The 24,473-nt window shown below is 49.6% G+C and overlaps 1 protein-coding gene across 3 annotated transcripts in view; it reads right to left on the reverse strand.

Annotated features, from left to right (window-relative positions):
- The window catches only part of OPA3 (outer mitochondrial membrane lipid metabolism regulator OPA3), a 69,845-nt gene that overhangs the window by 24,571 nt on the left and 20,801 nt on the right, over positions 1-24,473 (reverse strand). The window contains exons 1-2 of one of the 3 annotated variants that reach the window (XM_080829477.1): positions 4,910-5,561; positions 840-4,217 (exon numbers count right to left, since the gene is read on the reverse strand). The exons of 1 other annotated variant lie outside the window; for it this stretch is intronic. In XM_080829477.1, coding sequence (XP_080685603.1) covers positions 3,799-4,217; positions 4,910-4,997 — 507 coding nt within the window. In that variant the 5' untranslated portion in view covers positions 4,998-5,561 and the 3' untranslated portion in view covers positions 840-3,798. Of the gene's footprint in view, positions 1-831; positions 4,218-4,909; positions 5,562-24,473 lie in introns of those variants that run through there. One more of the 3 variants, XM_080829475.1, reaches the window with a different exon arrangement.

Below are 24,473 nucleotides of genomic sequence, written 5' to 3' on the forward strand. Positions count from 1 at the left end.
ACTCCTGAACTCTGCCATTGGATCAGTCCTTTACGACCTTCCTGCCCATCTCCTGCCCTAGACGTCACCTTTGAGACGCTGAGAGCCCTTGTCTCGTTCCTGGCCGATTCCCAGCTACTGTAATGGGGTCAGGCATGCAGTACGTGCTCAGTAAACATTTGTCTGTAAAGAGTGGGTGGAGGGTGCTCCCTTGATTCTCCTTTGGGCATGCTTCCCTCCCTCTGTCCATTGAGGTCGGGGGCCCAGGCCTGGCCCCTCAAGAGTCACAGTGGCTAGTGCCCAGGGCTGGCCATATGGGCCCACGAATCAGGCACAGGCTTACTGAAATCCACTTTCTCCAGCGGTGGCTTTCTCCAGGCAAGGGGCTGCCTGACTGGGAAACCAACAGAGGCAGAGGGGACAATGGAGCCGAGCCAGAGATGGGAGAGGCAGAGAGCCCTCAGGACACTCTGAGGCTTCTGTGAGCCAGTGTAAATGGGAAATGGATTTCTGCCCACCCCGCCCCCCCACCTCCTGCCAGTCCTGAGTCCCGTCTGGATTCAATGAGGCAATTTCCCCCTAAATCACCGCAGGGCACACAGGTTAACGTTGTAAAAGCAAAGTCTGGATATGCTCATCCCCTCACTGGACTGTGGACGCCACAAGGGCAGGGTTGTGGCTGTCCTGCTCACTGCTGGGACCCCAGCGTGACACCGAGCAGGGCGGGGGACACAGCGGACACCTGAAAGCTTCCTGAATGAAAGGAGTTGGAGGACGTTTTTTTCAAAGGTTGTGACAGGGGTTTTTTGAAGATTAAAAAAAAAAAAGAATACAGCAACTTGAAGACAAGCAGCCTCATTTATGAATTTATTCTACCCCTCTCCCCAAGTCACAAATATATATAAAACTTTAGCTAGTAGGAAACCAGAGTAATAAAGCATGCGCCCGTCTCAGCCTTGTGCGTCGAGGGGATTCCTTGCATTTCCACACACCCTGATCCCACCCAATGCGTGAAGCCGACGCATCCCACAAGGTCTGGCCACACGGAAGGACACGCAGGGCTGAGTTCTGAGGTCTGAGTCTCGGAGACAGGACAGTAATGGCGCATCAGGGTCAAGACCGGCGCAGGGGTGTGGGGCTTGGGCTCTGGTACAGACTGTCCATCTCTGGTCCCACTCCTGCTTCTTTCCTGCCTGTGTGTCCTTGGGCAGGTGACCCCCCTTTCTGTGCCTCCATTTTCCCATGAATGCAATGAAGAAAATACTGGTAAGGGCCACTATCTATGGCCATCATGGGGGTGGGGAGCACATCCCAGTCACTGACCTCCCCCGACTTGTGCTCCAGAGATGGGTCAGTGCCCCAGGGCACCCCCAGGAGTAGCCATGGAAACCGGGCACTGAGCCCGCTCACCTGGCTCTGTCCCTCATCCCATCCACGCAGTGCTCACTCTCTCTGACTCTTGGTCTCACTCTCGGTATCTTCTTCTCATTTATCCACTCAGGTCACTTCTGATGGTAAAGACACCTCCACCCAGAAGCCACCTCCTCAGCTCCCACTACAATCAGCTTCTCCCCTTCATCTAGAAGACGAAGATGATCTTTCAGGGCCCCAGTTTCTTGGGTTTCTGTCTGGGTAGAAGTTGTGTCCAGATGCCCCCGGCTGGCCCCCCCTGCCCCCAGCACGCCCTGGCAGTGGGGGGAGGGAGGAAAGAGTTGAGAGAAAGCCTGCCCCTCCTGCTTCATCTGGAGCTGCTGGAACCCAGCCCAGGTAGAATGGATCTTGGATCTGACCCTGTTCACTAAACGCTAAGATTTCAGGTGTGGTCTGGGGCTGTTTGGAACGGAAACTGAGGCCCCCACCCCTACTCTCAACGCTGCCTCTGGGAAATGCCTTGGGTCTCTGTGGAGATCCCTAACCACCCCTCCTTCCCAGTAACTGGCTCCCTGTTCCCCTCTCCCTTACCGGGGCTCTCTAGCACCTGCACCCCTTCTTCTCCATCTCCCTCACTGAGCCTCGACCCCCACTCTGCTCTGATTACTTCACCACCTTGGTCAGCCAGTCCCTCACTGGCTTTGTGGCCTTGGGCAAGTCCCTTCACTTCCCCTGGGTCTCAGCTTCCGCATCAGAGAAAGAGTTCATAGGATCGCTGCCCATGCACACACATCGGCTTCTCTCATTTTAATGCGACCTCTCCCCATTCTGAAGATCCCTATGTCCTCAGACACAACCTGAAGTTGACTTCCTCACTCCGGGGCTCTTTCATTAGGGCAACATAACACAGCCCTCCCGCGTCAGTGAGGTTCCCGGGAGAGACACCCAGTGGTAAAGGCTGGTTTCGGGATTGTTCCTATCATCCTTGTGGGGAAGGCCACGTGTCCCGTGGGGTTGGCAAGAGTCCCAGCGTCCTCTTTGGGGCGGGGAGGTGTAGTGGGTTGAATGGTGGCTCCCCCAAAGACATGTCCACACAGTAACCCACGGAACTGTGATCGTGAGCATATCTGGGAAGAAAAACCCAACTCTGTAAACTAAGTTAAGGACCCCGAAATGAAATCACCCCAGGTTTGGCGGAGGGGGGCTAAATCCAAAGACGAGTGCCTTTATAAGAGACTCGAGAGGAGAAGGCCACGAGAAGATGGAGGCAGAGACCGGAGCTCTACAGCCACCAGCCAAGGAATGCCTGAAGTGCGCAGAAGTCAGGAGAGGCAAGGAAGGATGGCCCCCCAGGGCCCTCGGATGGGGTGCTGGCGGGGCGTGGCCCTGCTGAGACTCTGGTTTCAGATCTCTCGCCTCCAAAACTGTGACAGAACACGTTTCAGTGGTTTTAGGCCATCAAGTTTGTGGTCACGTTATGGTAGCCCTAGGAAACTCAGAAAGGTCAAGACCAACGGGTGGCCTAGTCTAGTGGGATGGAGGTGGGGCCGAGGGTTCTGGAGGCACAAGGGTGCCACTGCGCGAAGGGGGACGGCCGGGCCGGACCGGGCCAGAGCCCCAGGGGAGAAGGGCAAGGGCACAGAGGTCAGCAGATCTGGACGGCACACGAGAAATGAGATGGCAGTGTGTCGGGAGAGGCCACGGAAGAGGACATGTCAGGAAAGGCGGAGGGACTTGGAGGACAGCTAAACAGGGGGCTGGGGCTGGATTTAGCCTTACGCAGTTGCCATTTTTCCACCACAAAGGGATGTTGGGGGATCTTTTGGAATCTCCCACTTGGGGTCTCAGCAGGGTACCTCAGCTCCGGTTAAGGGGGAAGAAAGAACATTCAGTGGATCAGCTGCAAGCCATGACCCCCCCCCCCCACCGTTTGCCCCTCAAAGAGAGTGGCGAGACCCAGCTAGAGCCCACCTTAGACGCCGGAGACAAAAGTGCACGAACCACGCTGCGTTTCTTTACAATGGTCTGTGCTGACTGACCACGGGGGAGGGGTGTCCCAGTGACAAGGATGAGCGTCCCAGGGAAGGGTGTCACAGACATGGGGGTGGGAGTGGGGTCACAGCTTGATTCAGCTTAAGTCCGGTCTGTTTTTCCTCCTGCCGGAAGAGTGAGCCTGTTGTCTTCCTGGCTGGGTCTGCACGGGTCCATGTGCTTCAGAGAGGGTGTGGAGCGCTGAGCACTGTGGGCTGTACCGAAGAGTCAGGGCTGGAGGGCGATTTGGGGGGACGGCTTCACCGCTGGGGGCTGGCCCTGGTGGAAGGTCCCGCGGGCCGGGAGGCTGACTGAATCCAAGTTCCATCAAGATCCCGGGGGTTTCCGCAGGGCCAGCACAGGCGGGGGCGGTACGGGGAGAAGGCCACCTCGGGGCACACACAACCACGGCCAAGTTCACGCTTGCGCGGACTCCTGCACCTTGCACGCGGATGCCGCCTGGGGCGCGGCCGGCGGGTCCCGGGCGCAGAGCTGGGCGCGCACCTCCCGCATCTGCGCCTGTAGCTCCTCCAGGGCGCTGTGCGCGGGCGCCGCCTGCACCTGCGCCTGCAGGGCCTCCAGCGCCAGCGCCAGGCGGCCCACCTCGTCCTGCATCGCGTCCCAGGCCGCACGCTGCTCCTCCTCCTTGTGCCGCTGCTGCGCCTGGTGGCGCCAGTACTCCAGCACCAGGCAGCCGCCGCCCACGACGAAGATGGTGGCCTCACCCAGCAGCTCGGCACCCAGCTCGGCCGCCGCCTCCTCATTCAGCGGCTTGATCACCGTGCCCCGGAAGCCCATGATGCGCATCTTGGTCCGCATCTCCACCCAGTGGTACACTGCGGGGGAAGAGAGGGGTCAGCTCTGTGTGCCAGGAGCCCCCTACGAGCCCCACCCCTCCGCATTTGGGGCATCCAGGCTGGAGCACTGGGGACACCACCGCCAGAACCGGGAGGAGGCGGGGATCGCCTTAAACAAGACCGCACTGGCCTAGCCCAGGGAAGTTGAGTCACTAGCCTGGGGTGGCCCCGGGGATATCTTTCTCAATTTCCCAGAGGATTCTGCCAAGCAGCCGGGAATCAGAAACCCTGCCCAGGAAGGGAAGCCCTCAGTCTGGCGGGGGGTGGGGGGGTGGGGGGGGGACAACGCCCTTGCAGGGTTACAAGGAGCTCCCAGGACACAAGGTCCTTGGAAGGTAAAGGCTCAAGGGCAGACTCTGCTCTTCCCCTCAAGCCCCCAGAGGGACCGCCAAGCAGCAGTCATCTTACCCACTTCTCAGGAGAAAGGCAGGACCCCCGCCCCAATTTCTTTCCAAATCTTCCCCAAATTCAGAGTTAGGCCTGCAGGGTAGAAGGCCCTCCTGGCTCCAAAGAGAGGGCCCCCGCAATGCAGGAACGCATGCGAAGCGACCCTAAACGGGGTAACCGAGCCTCTCGGCAAGTCTGGTGGCTCCCATCCCTGATTTTCAGCAACCCTGAGGAGGGAGCGAACAGTCCTGTGAGCTCTTTGCCGTGAGGTGTGGGGCACGTACCTTGCACGAGGCTCACGAGCTCACTGTGGCTGCTGGAACCAAAGCTCTCTTGCCTAGCTGCTCCTTTGTGTAGGGAGATGCTCGGCATCTGAGTCTTAAAAACCAAGGCAGAGCTGATGCTGGCCCCTGACTCCCTCCTGCAGTAATTCTCATCCGTTCAGGATACACGGAACTGCGGTCTAGTTCACGTGGAGATTCAGGTCCAACATACAGCACTTCGCTTCTAACGTTTCGCAATCATCCACGTAAATGCATAACATATGAACTGTTTTACGTGAACTGTGTGCTAGTGATTTTGAAAATCCAGAGAAAGGTGTTTGGACATTTATAATCTTATGGTCCCCGGAAGTGAAGCACAAATTAAAATTTGGATGGCTGTACCTATTGTGGTTGCTGACACACACTTTATTAGACAGAATTCTGCAAGGGAAGTGTGAATAGAAGTTCAAGGACAAAAGTTCAAGGAACAATATGAAATTTCTGACTGTAAGAGAACAGCTTGTTCATTTAACCACCCCCCCTTAAACCGAGAGCAGCAGGCGCCAAATCACAAGGGTTATGTGGATTGCATTCCATGCTTTGAAGGAAGGATGGCGCCAACTCGGAAAACATCAATATTCATGACACATCAGAAATTATATCCTCTGCGTCTACTTGAATTCATGGAGAAGTCTTAGCTGTCACCTTGAAAATGCACTAGAGGGTATGTAACTTCTCACTGTTTTAAAGGGGTGGGGTGGCAGAAATGTTTGACGAGCTCTGCCTGGAGCCAGCAGGAGGATCTGAGGAGCATTCCCAGGGTCCCCCCCACCCAAGAACTGCTGCCGCTGAGGTCGCTGTTCCGCTAGTTGTTACAGAGGCCCTGGTGTAGTGGGGTTCCTGGGGTCCAGGCTGTGCAATCCCCTCCCACACTGAGGTCCCTAGCTTCAGGCCAAACTGGGGTCCTCCTGGAGCTCTGTCACCTACTGCCATGACAGCCCACTTCGGGCCACCCTGTAAAATGGGGAGGTGATGACCACACACCAGCCCTGGGGTGCCGGGCCCGTCACTGTCATGTGATCCTGTCAGGACCACAAGGCATAGTGGCCGGAGAGCAGTGAGGAGAGACAGTGCCAGCTTCTACTGCCCACCCCCCTGTCCCAGCATCCCGCTGTGGACAGAGCAGGAGGACCTGGGTCAGTGGTTGAGCCTGGGTGTGCAAATGGGAGTGGTATGAGGGGTGCGGGCACATACGCAGGCAAAGGGAATGAAGTTCAAGAGCGTGTGTGTGAGAGAAGGCTTTCAGAGCAGGGGCCGATGGCAGTCTCGGATCTGGGGCTCAGGAAACAAGGTCCGTGTGGGAATGGGGGGTTGGCAAGAAGGGGTAGCCGTGAGGAGCCAGGACAGGACAAGACAGGACAGCACCCGGGGCGCCTGGGTGGCTCAGTGGGTTAAAGCCTCTGCCTTCGGCTCGGGTCATGATCCCAGGGTCCTGGGATCGAGCCCCGCATTGGGTTCTCTGCTCAGCAGGGAGCCTGATTCCCCCCTCCCTCTCTGCCTACTTGTGATCTCTGTCTGTCAAATAAATAAATAAAATCTTAAAAAAAAAAAAAAAAGGCAGGACAGCACCCGACCTGGGCATCCAACAGGTCCCCCAGACGTCTCCCAGATACCTCACCCTCACTGTGTCCAGACCTGACCCCGGCTCCCCACCCCCAACAGACTTGCTCCTCCTCCTGGGTCCATCCTGTCACCAGGCCAGAGACTTGGGACTCAGGTGTTCCCCGCCCCCACAGCCTCTCAGTCATGTGTCTCCTCCATCTCCTGAACGTCTCTCCCACACCCCCACTCGCTGACCCATGTCCCCTGACCTGAGCTCCCTATTCAGGAACATCGGTCCCTCCTGACGTTCTGTGTCTTCTCTTCAGAACAGCTATCACAACTGGGAACAATCTGGTCATCCAGGCACTTGCCTGCACTCTGTGCCGGCCCGTGAGCCCCACGAGGGCAGGGCCCGGGGCTGTCATAGTCACTGCGTGTCCCCTGCCAGCAGCAGGCCAGGCACACAGGCGACCCCAAGTATATCCTGTTGAAAGCGTCAGCAGGTCCCAACCTCAGCCTCCCGCCCCTGCCCCTGCGCTGTGCTAGAAGCTGGTTAAAACACAACCAAAACACAAAAAAATGCCATTCTTTTCATTAACAAAATTAACACACTGCATGAAAAATCAAGTACTCAAGCTATAAGCTTAAAAGTCAGAGGCCCTGCACCTGGCCCCATCCTCAGGTCCACCCCAACGGTCCCCCGAATCTTGCCCTAACTGGCCTCCTTTCCTCCTAGCATCATGACCCTGACATCTGACAGTAAGTGTAGGTCGCTTGCCTCTGAGTTTTTCACCTGGACATTTGCTGCTTTTTACACATCTTCTATTGAGCCCCCAGCCCCGGGATAAAAGACGAGCTCTCTGTCCCCACGCAGCCTGTCCTTCGCCTCCCCATTTTCACAGATGATGTTTACACATTTCTTGTACTATTCACTTGTCACTGTCTTCTTCCTTCTGAGCGCTCCTCCCCTCCCCCACCCCTAGGCCAGATTGTTCTTCCACATTACCGGGGTCTGGCCCACGGATTGTTTGGTGGCTAGAGTAAGGCCCCTTGTACTCTGTGTAAAATTTTTTAAAAATTTAAAATAAAGAGCACATACAGCGTGACGATGACGAACACACCACCCAGTGCGATGTGACTGTGTTGTAAGGGGGCCTCCTATAGGAGAGTGCTCGGCGGCAAAGTCAGGTGGTGTCTCTATCCTGACGTTCCATCACGCCACTGAGAACTCCACCATGTGTCAGTTGGCTCTCAGCTGAACCATGATTTTCTAGAATTTGATCTACCCTCATGTGATATTGCTAAAACCACAGGTCCTGTCCCAGTAGTGGGTCATGCAATCCATTTCAGACCGGCATTAAAAATATGATCAAGAGGGGCGCCTGGGTGGCTCAGTGGGTTAAAGTCTCTGCCTTCGGCTCAGGTCATGGTCTCAGGGTCCTGGGATCGAGCCCCCCATCGGGCTCTCTGCTCAGCGGGGAGTCTGCTTCCTCCTCTCTCTCTGCCTGCCCCTCTGTCCACTTGTGATCTCTGTCTGTCAAATAAATAAATAAAATCTTTAAAAATATATATATATGATCAAGAATATAAGAGAAACCATCAGATGGCCCTTGAGGGCATCAAGCTAAGAGAAATGAGTCCAAGGAAGGCCAATACCTTATAATCTCACTTATATGTGGAATGAAACAACAACAAAGCCAAGCTCACAGATACAATAAAAAAACACCCAAAACTCTAGAATGTAACAGAAGCATCAAAGGCAACCTTTAGTCAGGACACGTATGGTTTCCCAAAACTTTTGTTTTTGTCTTGTGTGTGACTGTGTGCATAACTGGAACCCAGGCAAGAGGCTGAAAGCCACTGTTCTAGACTTTGACTGGAAATCCAGTGACGCTACAGATCATTTCCAGAGTAGCGGCATCTCCCCGATACTGAGTCTTTCAATCCACAACCCACGAATATAAAATCTGATTTCCACTTAGCCTCTAACTTTCTCTGCAAGTCCCGGGGCTCTTGATCTCAGGGTTGTGAGTTCGAGCCCCATGTTGGGTGTACAGATTACTTAAATCTAAAAAATAATAAAATAATTCTTCTCTACAAGTCTCTTTGATTATATTTATTCCTAGGTATTGATTTTTTTTAATGTTATTATTCATGGTATTTTAAATTCCACTTTCAGGGCACCTGGGTGGCTCAGTCAGTTAAGCATCTGACTTCGGGTTGGGTCATGATCTCAGGGTCCTGGGATCGAGTCCTGCATCAGACTCCCTGCAACGGACAGCCTGCTTCTCCCTCTGCCTCTGCACCTTCCCCTGCTCATGCTCTTTCTCTCTCTCTCTCTCAAATAAATAAATAAAAATCTTCTTTTTAAATAAAAATCTTTTTAAAAAAATAAATTCCACTTTCAATTTGGAGGCAGCTGGCCTACAGAAATACAACTGAGTTACGTAAATGGGTTTTTTTTAACCAATGACCTCAGTAAATTCATTCTTTTTTCCTTTTCAATGAAAAATAACTTACATAAAATACACAACTAGCAAGTGTAGAGCGGGATGATTTTTTTTTCATTTCTTTAAGATTTTATTTTTTTTTTTTTTTTTTTTTTTTTTTTTATATTTTTTTTTTTAATTTTTTTATTTATTTGACAGACAGATCACAAGTAGGCAGAGAGGCAAGCAGAGAGAGAAGGGAGGAAGCAGGCTCCCTGCTGAGCAGAGAGCCCGATGCGGGGCTCGATCCCAGGACGCTGGGATCATGACCTGAGCCGAAGGCAGCGGCTTTAACCCACTGAGCCACCCAGGCGCCCCAAGATTTTATTTTTAAATAATCTCTACACTCAATGTGGGGCTCCAACTCCCAACATTGCTACATTCCACCTACCTAAGCATCACCCTGATTAGGATCTAGAACATTCCTGTACTCCGAAGGGCTTCCTACCCTTAAGCCCTCTTCCAGTCAGTACCCTCCAAAACCACCATCTGACCTCCCCCATAGATGTACATATACTCTCCAAGTCCTATTCTGACTTTTTCGTAGTAAATCATTTGTGTTCCCTGTTCTGTCCTCTTTTGCTCAGTGTTACGTCTGTGAGATCGCTCGAGTTGCTGTGGGCTTTTGTAGCTGCCTTTTACCGCGGAGGGGTCATTCATTGTGTGGATGGACCCGTGGGGCCTTCCGTGCTCTCCCCGTGGGCATTTAGGGAGCCTAGAGCAGCACTTTTCCCAGCATTGAGACGGCTGAGTCACAGGACACTGCCTCACCCGGGAGACAGAAAACAGGGAGGCAGGGCTCTTTATCCATCAGCCGCTTTACTCACACAGCCTGGGACAGCGGCCAGGGCAGGGGGACCTTTCAGCTGGGGTTGTCCCAGGGATGTGAAAAGGGCCACAGCTCACTGTCTGACTTCAGTGGGTTCCTTCATTGCTGCCTCCCAGGTAAGTTCTAGAGAATTCAAGAGGCTGTTTTGTTTTGTTTTGTTTTTTGATTCATACGGTAGGTTTTATTAGCTCTCTGTTTTCTCTCATCACGCCTGGAATGGCAACGGATGCTCTTGAGGTCGTCAATAAATAAAAAGCGGAGAAAAGGCTTCTTGCAAAATGAAGTAAAATGTTGGTAATGAATAAATAAAGTTTAATAAGGTGGAGACAGACCAGCTCGTTCAATACCAGACAAATTAAAGTACATGGCTCTCTTTTTCTTTTTTAAAGATGTACTCATTCTCTTGAGAGAGAGAGAGAGAGCACAAGCAGGAGAGGCAGAGGGAGAGAAGCTCCAGCAGACCCCACGCTGAGCACGGGCCGGACGTGGGGCTCAACCTCCCGACCCTGAGGTCACAACCCGAGCCAATACCGAGAGTTGGACCCTCAACCGACTGCGGCACCCAGGTGCCCCCACAGCTCTTTTGTTAGGTGTGTTTAGTACGCACAAAGCGGAATGCTATTTTTATCATCTGATCGCAGAAAATATGAATACACTTTCTGTAGCCTCAAATTGTGGTGATATCTTTAGAAGACATAAATCTAAGTTCTTGAAGGAAATATTTTGATTTAGTTCAGTCTAATTTAAGCTGATGTATAATTATAGAACATGCGAAACGACTTTTTTCCTCCTATTTCACCCATTCCCTACCCTTCACTTCTCCTCTGGTAACCATCAGTTTGTTCTCTACAGTTAAGACCGAGGCGGGGGGCGCCTGGGTAGCTCAGTGGGTTAAAGCCTCTGCCTTTGGCTCATGTCATGATCCCAGGTCCTAGGATCGAGCCCTGCATCAGGCTCTCTGCTCAGCAGGGAGCCTGCTTCCTCCTTTCTCTCTCTGCCTGCCTCTCTGCCTACTTGTGATCTCTGTCTGTCAAGTAAATAAATAAAATCTTTAAAAAAAAAAAGACCGAGGGGCTGTTTTTTTAGCAAGAGATGTGTGTGTCTGTGTGTGTGTGCGCTTTCCACTTCTCAGTTGAGGAATGAGATATCAAAAATGTCCCATTGAGTTCAGCTCCATGACTTTTTACACTTGTACATGCCAGCGGTTCTCAGCTGGGGGCGATTTTGCTCCCTGGTCCCTCCCAGTAGCCCTCCACAAGTTTTGACAACCAACCATATGTCCCGCCATTGCCAATGTCCAAGGGAAGGAGGGATGCAAGGGGTTTTTTCCCATATGGTTACGCAACTGTGCCATTTACTGAATGACCATCCTTCCCTCACTGAGGTGCAGTGCTACCTTTGTTGGAAAGCCACTTATGTGGAGGTCTAATTTTAGACAGTCTATCCTGTCCCATTGGTCTCGTTGTCTGTCCCTGCACCAACACTCCTCTGTGTTAATGGTGTCAGCTTTAAAGTTAAGTCTTGGGGCGCCTGGGTGCCTCAGTGGGTTAAGCCTCTGCCTTCGGCTCAGGTCATGATCTCAGGGTCCTGGGATCGAGCCCTGCATCGGGCTCTCTGCTCAGCGGAAGCCTGCTCCCCACCCCACCCGCCTGCCTCTCTGCCTACTTGTGATCTCTGTCAAATAAATAAATAAAATCTTTTAAAAAATAAAAAATAAAAAAATAAAGTTAAGTCTTTAGGTCTGTTCGTGTGAATCTTCCAACTTGGTTCTTCCTTGAGATCTTCTATTCTAGGATCTCTAAATGTCTTACACATTTTAGAATCAACTTGTTCCTGACAACAAAAAAGCATGTGCGGATGTTTACTGGGGTTACACCGAATCTAGAGTTCAGTTTGCGGAGCCTTAATAACATCACTGAGTCTGCCAGTCCATGAACAGGGTAATATCTGATTGATTGTTGTTGTTGTTACAGTTTAAGATTTTCTTTGTAAGTCATCTCTACACCCAGTGTGGGGCTTGAACTCACAACCCTGAGACTGCATCGCAATCAATGCATCGCTACCCATGGAGCCAGCCAGCTGCCTCTTTATCTGTTTTCTATAAGGATTTTTTAATTCCTCTCAGCAGTATCTTAGGTCATCAGAGTAGAGTTCTCGTACGTCTTTCGTCAAACTTATTTCTAGATATTTGAAGACTTTTGGTGCTATTGTGAATGGTATTTTAGAACCCACTGTCCTATTGTTAGTTTGCAGCTTATCGAAATACAACTGATTTCTGTATATTCATCTCGTATCCAGCAATCTTTCCAAAAACCATCTATTTATTTTAATGGCTTGTTTTTAGGCTCTCTTGGCTTATTTATGTACATAGTTCTATCATCAGCCAAAAACCAGTTTTACTTCTTTTTCAATGTGTATGCTTTTAATTAGGTTTTTGGCAGTTTTTTTTTTTTAAGTAAACTCTGTTCCCAACATGGGGCTTGAACTCATGACCCCAACATCAAGAGTCACATGCTCGGGCACCTGGGTGGCTCAGTGGGTTAAAACCTCTGCCTTCGGCCCAGGTCGTGATCCCAGGGTCCTGGGATCGAGTCCCACATTGGGCTCTCTGCTCAGCGGGGAGCCTGCTTTCTCCTCTCTCTCTGCCTGCCTCTCTGCCTACTTGTGATTTCTGTATGTCAAATAAATAAATAAAATCTTAAAAAAAAAAAAAGAGTCACATGCTCTATGGACTAAGCCAGCCAGGTGCCCCTTAATTAGTTTTTCTTAATTAGCTTTTTTTAAATTTTAATTTTCTGGGGGTGTGTGTGTACCTTTTCATAGTAGCTACAACCTCCAATATTATATTGACGAGAAGAGGTGAAACTTGTCATATTCCAAATGTCGGGGGAAGTGTTCTCTTTTTTTTTTTTTTTTAAAGCTTTTATTTTTTTAAGTGATCTCTATACCCAACATGGGGCTCAAACTCACATCACAAGATCAAGAGTCACATGCTCTAGTGACCAAGCTAGCCAGGCGCCCTGAAAAGTATTCATTTTAATCTTTAAGTATAAATATGGTGTTAATTGAACGCCTTTGATAAAATAAGCTTTGTCAGATTAAGGAAGTTCCTCTCTATTCCTAGTTTTTGGAGCACTTTTATCATGAGTAAGTGCTGATTTTATCAAATGCTTTTCCTGTATAATATAATCATATGGTTTCTCTCATTTCTCCCATTCCTAAGATGAATTACATTGATTGCTTTTCAAATAAATGCAAACCAACCTTGCAGTCTTGGAATAAATCTCACTAGATCATGACTTGTTCTTACATATTGCTGGCTTCTGCTTGCTAATATTTTTGTTTAGGATATCGGAACCCATGTTTGCAAGAGATCTTGGCCTCAAATTTTCCTTTCTTGTAAGGACTTTGTTGGGTTTTTGCTATCAGTATTCTACTGGACTCATTAAACAAGTGTTTCCACTTTTCCTATTACTCAGAAGAGTTTAGATAATGGTATTGTTTCTTTCTTAAATGTTTAGAAGAATTTACCAGCAAAGCCATCTGGGCCTGTAGTTTTCTTTTCTTTAAAAAAATTATTTATTTTTGAGAGTGCGTGCACGCAGGCTAGGGGACAGGCACATGGAGAGAGAGAATCTTAGGCAGACTTGCTGCTGAGCATGGAGCCCAACGCAGGGCTCGATCTTCCTACCCTGAGATCATGACCTGAGCCAAAATCAAGAGTCAGATTCTTTTTTTTTTTTTTTAAATATTTTACTTATTTATTTGTCAGAGAGAGAGAGAGGGAGAACACAAGCAGGCAGAGCAGCAGGCAGAGGCAGAGAGAGAAGCAGGCTCCCCACTGAGCCAAGGAGCCCGATGTGGGACTCGATCCCAGGACTCTGGGATCATGACCTGAGCCGAAGGCAGCAGCCCAACTAACTGAGCCACCCAGGCGACTCAAGAGTCAGATTCTTAACCAACTGAACCACTCAGGCGCCTAGGGCTTGTAGTTTTCTTTAGGGGAAGGTCTTTCATTATTGATTCAATGTCTCTAACAGATATAGAACTATTTAGATTTTCCTTTTTTTAAAAGATTTTATTTTTAAGTAATCTTTACACCCAACGTGGGTCTCAAACTTACAACGCTGAGATCAAGAGTCACACACTCTACTGAGCCAGCCAGGCACCCCTACTATTCAGATTTTCTATTTCTTCTTGTGCCAATGTTGTTAAATTGTGTTTCCCCAAGGAAACAATCCATTTCCGTTGCATCATCAAATTTATTGACTAAAGTTGATCAGTATCCTTTTGTCATCCTATAGTTAGGATCCGTACTAATGTCTCATTTTTTTCATTCCTTTTAATGGAAATTTATGTGTTTTTTTTCCCTTGAGTAGTATCAATTTTTTCAAAGGACCATCTTTTGGTTTTGTTGCATTTCTCTACTACTTGTCTGCTAACTCCTAGTTGTCCTGCAAGGAGGAAGCTCAGGTGTTTCCTCCTTCGGCACTGAGTCAGATGCCCCATGGGCTCCTACATCTCAGCCCTGATCAATCTTGGTTGTCCCTGGTGACATCTGTTTCCCCCACTGGATCATGAGCTCTGCAAGGGCTGGGCTCACCCTTCCATCTCACACCTAAAGTCACCTCTGCAGGGATAACACTCCCTCACTCCTCTTTTCTTAACTCACCCTGACTCATCTTTTAGATCTCAGCTGGAGCCTCCCTTCTTCCTGGAAGCCCTCCCTGATCCTGAGGCCAAGTCAGACACAATCTCTAATGTTCCCAAAGCTCCCTGCGCTGCCCTCATCACAACACTGTTTATTCTGGGTTAAATTATTTTTAAAATATGATCCAGACTCTCTTCCTTCTTAAAATAGTTATATAAATATGTTTCAACTAGCCTTATGTCTCTTACCAGCCCCAAAGGCTGGTTTCACTGTTTTCAAGTTCCTTGAGGTCCCGGCAAATTCTCCCTGTTCCATGGGTAACTCAGCTGTCACTGCCTGGAAACTACACTATGAGTCCCTAAAGGGCACACAGTTTCCCAGAAACACCCAGCCCAGAACCTGGCATCAAGAAGGCACCACGGAATGTTTAATGAATGGACGAACAGCCCATCTTTCCTTGAAGTTTCCTCAAATTCACTGTACATAATGTCATTATGAGCATCCACATTTTCTCGCAACATTCTTGTCTGTTACCGACTTTATACTTTTACTAAAGTTTGCTGTTTAGCCTGCCTCCAAAGAATCAAAAGAATGCTGCTTTTCCAGAGGGGGAGAGAATGTAACAGGTTGTTTTAGCCTTGGAAAAGGCAATACTCGTCTAACCTGTTCGTCAGCCCTCAGTCACCCAGCTGGGACTTATAACAACACCCCCCAACCCCACCCCCTGCGTGCTGCTTTTACTTTCTGCCTGTGTACCGGATAGCAATAGCCACGTCCTGCCAGCTGCCTGCGGCTCTAAGCCTTATTAGTTCATCTTCAAAACGAGGACCCTTCCACCTGCGGGACAGTGCTGCTGAAATAATGAAATGAGATCTGCAGAAACCTTCTCAGTTCAGGGCCAGGCTTAACGAAAGGAGCGAGGCTTCTGGAGTCTGACAAACCTGGACTCCAATCTCGGCTCTCTCACTTTCGGGATGTGCCAGCGGAGCCTGAGTTCCCCCATCAGTAAACTGGGGGTCAAAATATGCAACTGTGAGGACTGGGAGAATGGCAATGAGAGGCTTAAGTGAGAAATCGCTCCATTCAGTAAATGTGAACCTAGCATCCTCTTCCTGACTCCTGTCTGGAATTTTATTCCTGGAAATATGTCCTATCCACTGGTCTCAGCTCTGACCTTGGGCTATATAAAATAGTTTTCGGTCTCCTCACTGGTCTCTGTGTCCTAGCCTTGTTCCTTTTGATCTGTCCTCCATACCACAGGGTATCCCAGCTCGGGCATCCCCTCCTCCATGAAGCCTGCCCTGACTTCCAGAGCCCTGGGCTCCCCTGCCAAAGCTCTGGGTAATCACTGTGTGGTGACAAACCTATCGCCGCAACCGGACTGCGAGCCCCATGAGGGCTGGGCTTGGGGCTGACTCGGTCACTGCAGTGTCCCCAGCCTTCAGTGGGGCACAGCGCAGGTACTCAATGAAACGGCTGATCTGTGGAAGTCCACAGGCGGTAGCCATGGACCCCGGGCATGGCTCCCTCTCACCCGGCTCTACCCATGTCCCTCCTGCTTTCCAGCTCATCTGTCCCCTCAACACAAGGAGGCACTGCACAGCACCCACTCCTCTGGGAGGTGTCGGCGTCTCTTGGCTCCAGGCCCTCCCCCGTCAGGCTGCCCCATCTGCCCATCTGTCTCCTGTGAGAAGCCTTTCCCTGCCCTTAGGGACTACTACGTCTCAGGACACTGCTGCCCAAGGTCCTCTTCTCACTCAACCATCACAACCACTTCCGGGGGCCACTCTGACCCTCATGACCCCAACTCCAGGGCTCGGATCTCCCTCTTCAGCCCCAGAGCTCCAGGCCCTGGGGAAGCTCAGACTCTCCGGGCCACAGCACAACGGCCGACCAGCCCCCAGGAGTTTTCCAGGGGAAAGAAAGGTTATGTTAACCCACGGAGTCCATCAAAATGAAGTACTTGGCCACAGCTAACCGCTGTGAAAGTGTCTCTCCGAGCGTGGAACTGCAGGTGGCTGGAATGGAGCTCTTTCCTGTGCTGCGAAGACAAGGGCGCCTCTTCCTCCGCAGTGCGGGCTGGGCGCCTCGGGGGCTGCCGCGGGCCTCCTCCCCACTGCTGGAGACTCGTCTACGCACACACTGACTGCTTCCTCGTAAAACGAGGGACAAGTGTTCCTAATACGGGCCATCACTCCACTGTGGGCCATGAAGGGTCATCGTGACCTCCCTGCCTCCGGACTGTACGTACTGCGCGGGTGGCCCGCGTGCTGGAAGGGCGGCGACAGGGACATGAAGCACGGAACTGCTACCGGACGTCACTGGTAACGGGACAGTTAACTGTTTGAGAGAGAAGCGCCTTTTGAAGTATGAGGGGAATAAAAGCACTGAATCCTTACCTTCCGTATTAGGAGATCAACAGTTAATTTAAAAAAAAAAAAAGGAAAAATTTAAAAACTAGGAGTGTCAGCACCTCCTTTAGAAATAAGGTGGTCGGGGGACGCCTGGGTGGCTCAGTCGGTTAAGCCACTGCCCTCGGCTCGGGTCATGATCCCAGGGTCCTGGGATCGAGTCCCACATCGGGTTCCTTGCTCGGTGGGGAGCCTGCTTCTCTCTCTGCCTCTGCCTGCCACTCTGCCTGCTTGTGCTCTCTCTCTCTCTCTCTGACAAATAAATAAAATCTTTAAAAAAAAAAAAAAAAAAAAAGAAATAAGGTGGTCGGGGCGCCTGGGTGGGTCAGTTAGGCGGCTGCCTTTGGCTCGTCATGAGCCCAGGGTCCTGGAATCGAGTCCCGCGTCAGGCTCCCTGCTCAGCAGGAAGCCTGCTTCTCTCTCTGCCCCTCCCGCTGCCTGTGTTCCCTCTCTTGAGGTCTCTCGCTCTCTGTCAAATAAATAAAATCTTAAAAAAACTAACTAACTAAACAAGGTGGTAAAGGCGAAAACCAGCCGAAAGAGTTAAAGTGGTTACCTGTGGGGAGCAGGAATTGAGGTGGGGAAGGAAATGGCTGCATTTTCTTCTTTTTCTTTTTTTAAAGTTTATTTATTTAAGTAATCTCTACACCCCACATGGGGCCTGAATTCAGGACCTTGAGATCAAGAGTCGCACGCATGCACGCACGCACGCCCTTCAGCCTGAGCCAGACAGGCGCCCCTGCGTTTTCTTCTTTTTATCATAAATCACAAATGTATTTGACTCTTTAAACTAAGTACTTGTACTCCTTTGACAACATCAGTAATTAATATAATGTTTAAAACAGAAACACATTTTTAAAAACCTGCCCAAGCCAAAGCATTCCATCCAAAAGCAACAGAATACACATTCTTCATGGGGCGCCTGGCCGGCTCAGTAGGTACAGCGTGTGACTCTTGATCCCGGGGTTGTGAGTTTGAGCCCCACGCTGGGTGTGGAGATTACTTTAAAAATAAAATCTAAAAAAAAAAAAAGTACACTTTCTTCTCAAGTGCACATGGAACATTCCCCATCGCATCCACTTCCAGGGTAACTCAGACCCTCCTATGAACCCAGAGATCATACGTGAGGCCACAAACAAATTTAAGAAGTCTGAAATATGGGGTGCCTGGGTGGCTCAGCTGGTTGGGCAACTGCCTTTGGCTCAGGTCATTATCCTAGAGTCCTGGGATCGAGTCCCGCATCTGGCTCCCTGCTCAGCGGAGAGTCTGCTTCTCCCTCCGACTGCCATCCCCTATCTCATGCTCTCTCTCTCTCTCTCTCATTCTCTCTTTCAAATAATAAATAAAACCTAAAAAAAAAAAAAAGAAGAAGAAGAACTCTGAAATCGTATCAAGCATCTTTTCTGACCACAGTGGTATAAAACTAGAAATCAGTTACAAGAAGGAAACTGAGAAATTCAAAAATACGTCCACATGAAACATGCTACTGAACAACCAGCAAGCCAATGAAGCAATCAGAAAAGAAATGAAATGGGGTGCCTGGGTGGCTCAGTGGGTTAAGCCTCTGCCTTCGGCTCAGGTCATGATCTCAGGATCCTGGGATCGAGCCCCGCATCAGGCTCTCTGCTCAGCGGGGAACCTGCTTCCTCCTCTCTCTCTGCCTGCCTCTCTGCCTACCTGTGATCTCTCTCTCTGTCAAATAAATTTAAAAAAAAATTTATTTTACGTAATCTCCACACCCAACGTGGGGTTCAAACTCACAATCCTGAGATCAAGAGTCGCATGCTCCTGTGACTGAACCAGCCAGGGACCCCAAAACAAGAAAAATTTCAAATCAACAACCTAACTTTATACATCAAGAAGCCAGAAAAAGTGGAGAGCTCAAAGTTACCAGAAGGAAGGAAATGACAACGATCGGAGGAAAAATAAATGAGATACAGACTAAAAAGGCAATATAGGGAAGCCTGGGTGGCTCAGTTGGTTACGCAGCTGCCTTCGGCTCAGGTCATGATCCCAGCGTCCTGGGATCGAGTCCCACATCGGGCTCCTTGCTCGGCAGGGAGCCTGTTTCTCCCTCTGCCTCCATCTGCCAGTGCTCACTCTCTCTCTCTCTCTCTGACAAATAAATAAATAAAATCTTTAAAAAAAATAATAAAAATAAAAAAATAAAAATAAAAAGGCAATATAAAAGACAAGTAAAACCAAGAGCCAGTTCTCTGAGAAGAAAAACACAATTGAAAAAACTTTAGCTAGACTCACCATGAAAGAGAGCAAACACGAAATCAGACCCGAAAAACAACATGTTACAAATGACACCCCAGAAATACAAAGACTAAGAAATTACTCCAGATAATTATGTGTCAACAGATTGGATAACCTGAAATGGATAAATTCCTAGAAACATACAACCATCCAACACAGAATCATGAAACAATAGAAAATCTGAATAGAACAATTATCAGTAAGGAGACTGAATCAGGACTCAAAATCTCTCAACAAACAAAAGGACAAAAAATGGCAAGAGTTGGCAAGGGTGTGGGGAAAAGGGAATCCTTGTGCACTGTTGGTGGAAATGTGAATTGGGGCAGCCACTATAGAAAACAGTACGGAGATTCCGAAAAAAAAAAAAAAAAAAAAAAAAATTGAAAATAGAACTACCAAATGATCCGGCAATTCCACTTCTGAGTATTTATCCAAAGAAAAGAACATATGAATTCTAAAACATCTATGTGCCCCGTGTTCACTGCAGCATTACTTAAAATAGCTAAGGTATGGGGGCATCTGGGTTGCTCATTGGGTTAAGTCTCTGCCTTTGGCTCGGGTCATGGTCTCAGGGTCTGGGGATCGAGCCCTGCATTGGGCTCTCTGCTCAGCAGGGAGCCTGCTTCCCCGTCCCGCTCTGCCTGCCTCTCTGACTACTTGTGATCTCTGTCAAATAAATGGGTAAAATCTTAAAAAAAAAAAATAGCTAAGATATGGAAACAACCAAAGTGTCCATCAACAGATGAATGGATGAAGAAAATGTGGTAAATGTGTCATATATGGACAATGGAATATGATTCAGCCATAAAAGAAGAATGAAATCTTGCCATCTGCAACAACACGGACGGACCCTGAGGACATTATCCGAAGTGAAACGCAGCAGAGAAAGACAAGTACTGTATGATCTTATTTGTAGGCAGAATCTAAAACAAAATCAAGGGAAAAAAAGTTCACAGATATGGAGAACAGATTGGTTCTGGTTGCCAGGAGTAGAGGGCAGGAGGGAGGCCAGTGGGCGAAGAGAGTTCAGAGGAACAAACTTCCAGTTATGAAATACACAAGTCTGGGGGTGTCACATACAGCATGGTGACTACAATTAATAATACTGTTCTGCAAATTTGCAAGCTGCTTAGAGAGCAAATCTTAAAAGTTCTCATGAGAAAAAAAAACATTCTATACCTACACACGGTGATCGGTATTAACTAGACTTACTGTGGAGATAATTTTGCAATACAAGCAAATATCAAATCATTCTATACTTGCAACTAATATATCCCTCTTGCAACTAATATCCCTCTTCGGCCGTGAGCCCGCTTCCCCCTCTCTCTGTGCCTGCCTCTCTGCCTACTTGTGATCTCTCTCTGTCAAATAAATAAATAAAATCTTTAAAAAATAAATAAACAGACCATCAGATCAAGGTACTCCCCTCCTTAAACCCTTCAATGGCTTCTACTAACTCTAAGATATAAAGTCCAGACTCCTTAAAATGACCTACAGGTCCCATATATATGATCAGCATATCTTCTACTACTGGTCCTTCATATGCACAGAATTATATTCGATATTCGAAACATTTTTTATGTGTGCTCCCTCGGCCCAGGGCTCAGTTCAGGGGCCTCTCTTCCAGGAAGCTCTCCCTGACCCCTAAGCTAAGTTAGGTACCCCTCTGGGTTCTCTCAGCCTCCGGAGCTGAGTTATGCCCACTTGGGGCCATCACTGTCTAGGGAGGAGTCTGTCTCCTCCAATAGACTCTGAGTCCCAGGACAGCGGGACAGGGCTGTCTGGGCTGCTGCTGTGTCCCCAGGGATGTCCAGCACGAGACTGGACCCAGAGTGAGCATTCAGAGGGTTCAGGGAATGAAAAAAAGAAATGAAGGAAACATACCAAACATTAACTTTTGGTTATCAGTCAGCACTAGCAGCACTAGTATACAGAGTATACTGTCTTTTTATTTCTTATCTATATTCTAAATTTTTTCTATAATAAACATGGAAAAAGGCTCATTGTATATTCTGGGAAGCACAATTCTGATTCTAGGAGTTTATCACTTTCTTTTCTAAGAAAGGAAACACGGATTTATTATGATTCTTTTTAAAGTATTTATTTATTTATTTATTTATTTGACAGCGTGCACGAGCACAAGCAGGGGGAGCAGCGGACAGAGGGAGAGGCAGCAGCAGACTCCCCGCTATGCAGGAAGCCCGACGTGGGGCATGATCCCAGGACCCTGAGATCCTGACCTGAGCCAAACACAGATGCTTAACCAACTGAGCGACCCAGGCACCCCCAGGAAGCATGGATTTATGTAAAGTATCAAAAGATACCAGAGAAACATATCCCTGCCCACATACCCCTGGCCCATTTATCCAGGAGCTTCCTTCAACATCCGGGCCAGGCACCTGCTCTGCCCTCAGCCCCTAGTGGACGGGGATACAATGTGAGCACCACCCACCCCTGGGGGGCTAACCTACAGGATTGCTGGGACTCCAAGGAGGGGAGTGGACGGGTGACTTTTACGGCAAGAGGCATGTGAGTGGTGCATGGCAAATGGTGATCCAAAGGTCTTATGGCCACAGGACAAGGTCACTGTGAATAATCCTCATTGGGATGATGAGTTCTCGGGATGTTCAGTAGGAAGTACGTCAGCTGGGATGTGAGGGGCCTCTGGATCTTCGTCAGGAAGCTCTCCCGCCACCGAGTGGGTCGTGTACCAGCACGGCAGTGGGCTCGGCCAGCAGCCAGTGTGCTGGGGCCAAGGGCTGCTCCCGCTAGGCAGACACTGGCTCCTCGGCTCAGGTGGACCCCAGCAGCCAGCCCTCACTCTCTCCCCTGAAGCCCCCTGCCTCCTGCTGTAGCCACTCTCTGACGGATTACTCTTCATTCTGGCTCAGGTCATGATCTCAGGGTCGTGGGAACGAGCCCCACATCGGGCTCTGTGCTCAACACGGAGTATCCTTGAGAGTCTCTCCCTCTGACCCTCCCCATTCTCCGCTCCAGCTCGCTGGCGAATAAGTAAAATCTTACGAAAAGCTTACCGGTTGTATACTTTAAATATGAACTTACTGCATGTCAGTTCTACCTCAGTGAAGCCATCAAACAGAAAAGAAACAGAAGAGAATAAAACAGAACCGGATAGACTGAGCCGGCCAGGAAGGAGGCGTCGGAGCTGGCAGGGGGGTGAGGAGCAGTTCCCGGGGCAGATGAGAGCTGCACTTGACCCCATTTGAGGGCAGCCTCCCAGGGGCTTGGAAAGCCTGGACTTCTGAGGCCTGCACTGACTGCTCTGCCTCTCAACTGTCCCGCCTGCGCCTGCAGCCTGCAGACCCCGGACTGAGGAGCCCCTTGGGCTGCAGAACTGACCACGAGCCCCGCCTATGTGGCCCTCTGCAGCCCCGGAGCCGGTTCCTTCCTCCCCCCACCCCATTAAACAGACAGAGGAGCTGAACTTGAGGGAGGAGGGGAGAGGGTTCCCAGGGCAGCCCAGGCGAAGTGCTGGCGATCCACACGGAGGTGGGGGCCCCCAGGATGGCATGCGGGGCTGCTGTGGACGGCTCCCAGCGGTACGGGCACCCGAGATGTCCTCATCATCCCCAAGGACACCACCAAGTCAGAGCATGGCGGCTGCAGGAAATACAATGGGAAGAACAACAAGGTCCTAGGAAGCATCCTCCCCTCCCGACCTCGCCTCCTCTTTCCTCCTGAGCCTGCCACTACTTTTTTTTCTTGGTAATTTTTAAATTTTTTTTTAAGATTTTATTTCTTTATTTGACAGAGAGAAAGAGCACAAGTAGGCAGAGAGGCAGGCAGAGAGAGAGGGAGAAGCAGACTCCCCGCAGAGCAGATAGCCTGATGCGGGGCTCGATCCCAGGACCCTGAGATCATGACCTGAGCCGAAGGCAGAGGCTTAACCCACTGAGCCACCCAGGCACCCCTCTTGGTGATTTTTTAAAAAGATTTATTTACTTATTTGAGAGAGAGAGTGAAGAGTGCACACGAGCAGGAGGGGCAGAGGGAGAGGGAGAATCTCAAGCAGACTCCACGCTCAGCATGGAGCCCAACACGGGGCTCGATCTCATGACCCTGAGATCATGACCTGAGTTGAGACCAAGAATCGGATGCTCAACCAACTGCGCAATGAGGATGCCTGGGGAGAGGCCCCAGCTCAGGAGGACTGCCAGGAAGGAGTAGCTGCAGAGAGAAGCTCCTACACCGCACTGGGGTGCACTCGGCAGCCTGGGGCCTTCAGCTCAGCCTGTGCGCTTGCTAACAGATGTTAGCACGTCTCCTCTGCCACAAAGAACTCTGGGTAAGGGGTTCCAGAACCACATGCTTCACCTTCCCATCATCACCCACGGATGGATGCTCAAATTGGTGGGCAAAAGTTGGAGGAGAAACAGGATATCTGCATAGCCTCAAAGTTATCTTCTCCAAGATATTTATTAACTCACAAAGGGAAAAAAGTAATACCGGGGACAAACCTAGCAACCACATGACCAAGGGCAGTACGATCAGAAATGAGACAAACTGACACCGTGATGTCCTGATGCAGTGCACTGAGGAGGACACAGCATCATTCCTGGGGCATTCCTGCCAAAAATGCAGAAGCTCTTTCCAATCATGAGAAAGCATGAGACAAACTCAAATCGAAGGACAGTCTACAGGGACACTGGGTGGCTCAGTTGATAAGTGTCTGCCTTCGGCTCAGGTCATGATCCTGGGGTCCTGGGATCGACTCCAGGATGAGACTCCCTGCTCACTGGGGAGCTGCTTCTCCCTCTGCCTACCACTCCCCCTGCTTGTGCTCTCTCTCACTCTGACAAATAGAATAAAATTTAATTTAATTTAAAAAAGCCATGAAAGATAGTCTATAAAATAACTAATCAGGACTCTTCAAAAGGGCCAAGTTCTCATAGTGACATTTTTCTGGATATGTCTCTTGAGGCAAGGGAAATAAAAGCAAAAATAAACTTTTGGGACTACATCAAAATAAAAAGCTTCTGGGGGCGCCTGGGTGGCTCAGTGAGTTAAGCCTCTGCCATTGGCTCAGCTCATGGTCTCAGGGTCCTGGGATCGGGCCCTGCATCGGGCTCTCTGCTCGGTGGGGAGTCTGCTTCCCCACCTCTCTCTGCCTGCCTCTCTGCCTACTTGTGAGCTCTGTCAAATAAATGAATACAATTTTTAAAAAATAATAAAAAGTAAAAAAATAAAAAGCTTCTGCACAGCAAAGGAGACAGTCAACAAAACTAAAGGGCAACCTATGGAATGAGAAGACACTTGCAAATCACATTTCTGATAAAGGACTAGTATCCAAAATACATAAAGAACTTATACAAGTCAACAG

Source organism: Martes martes (assembly GCF_963455335.1).
Source record: "Martes martes genome assembly, chromosome: 17".
In the NCBI taxonomy this organism is placed as follows: Eukaryota; Metazoa; Chordata; class Mammalia; order Carnivora; family Mustelidae; genus Martes; species Martes martes.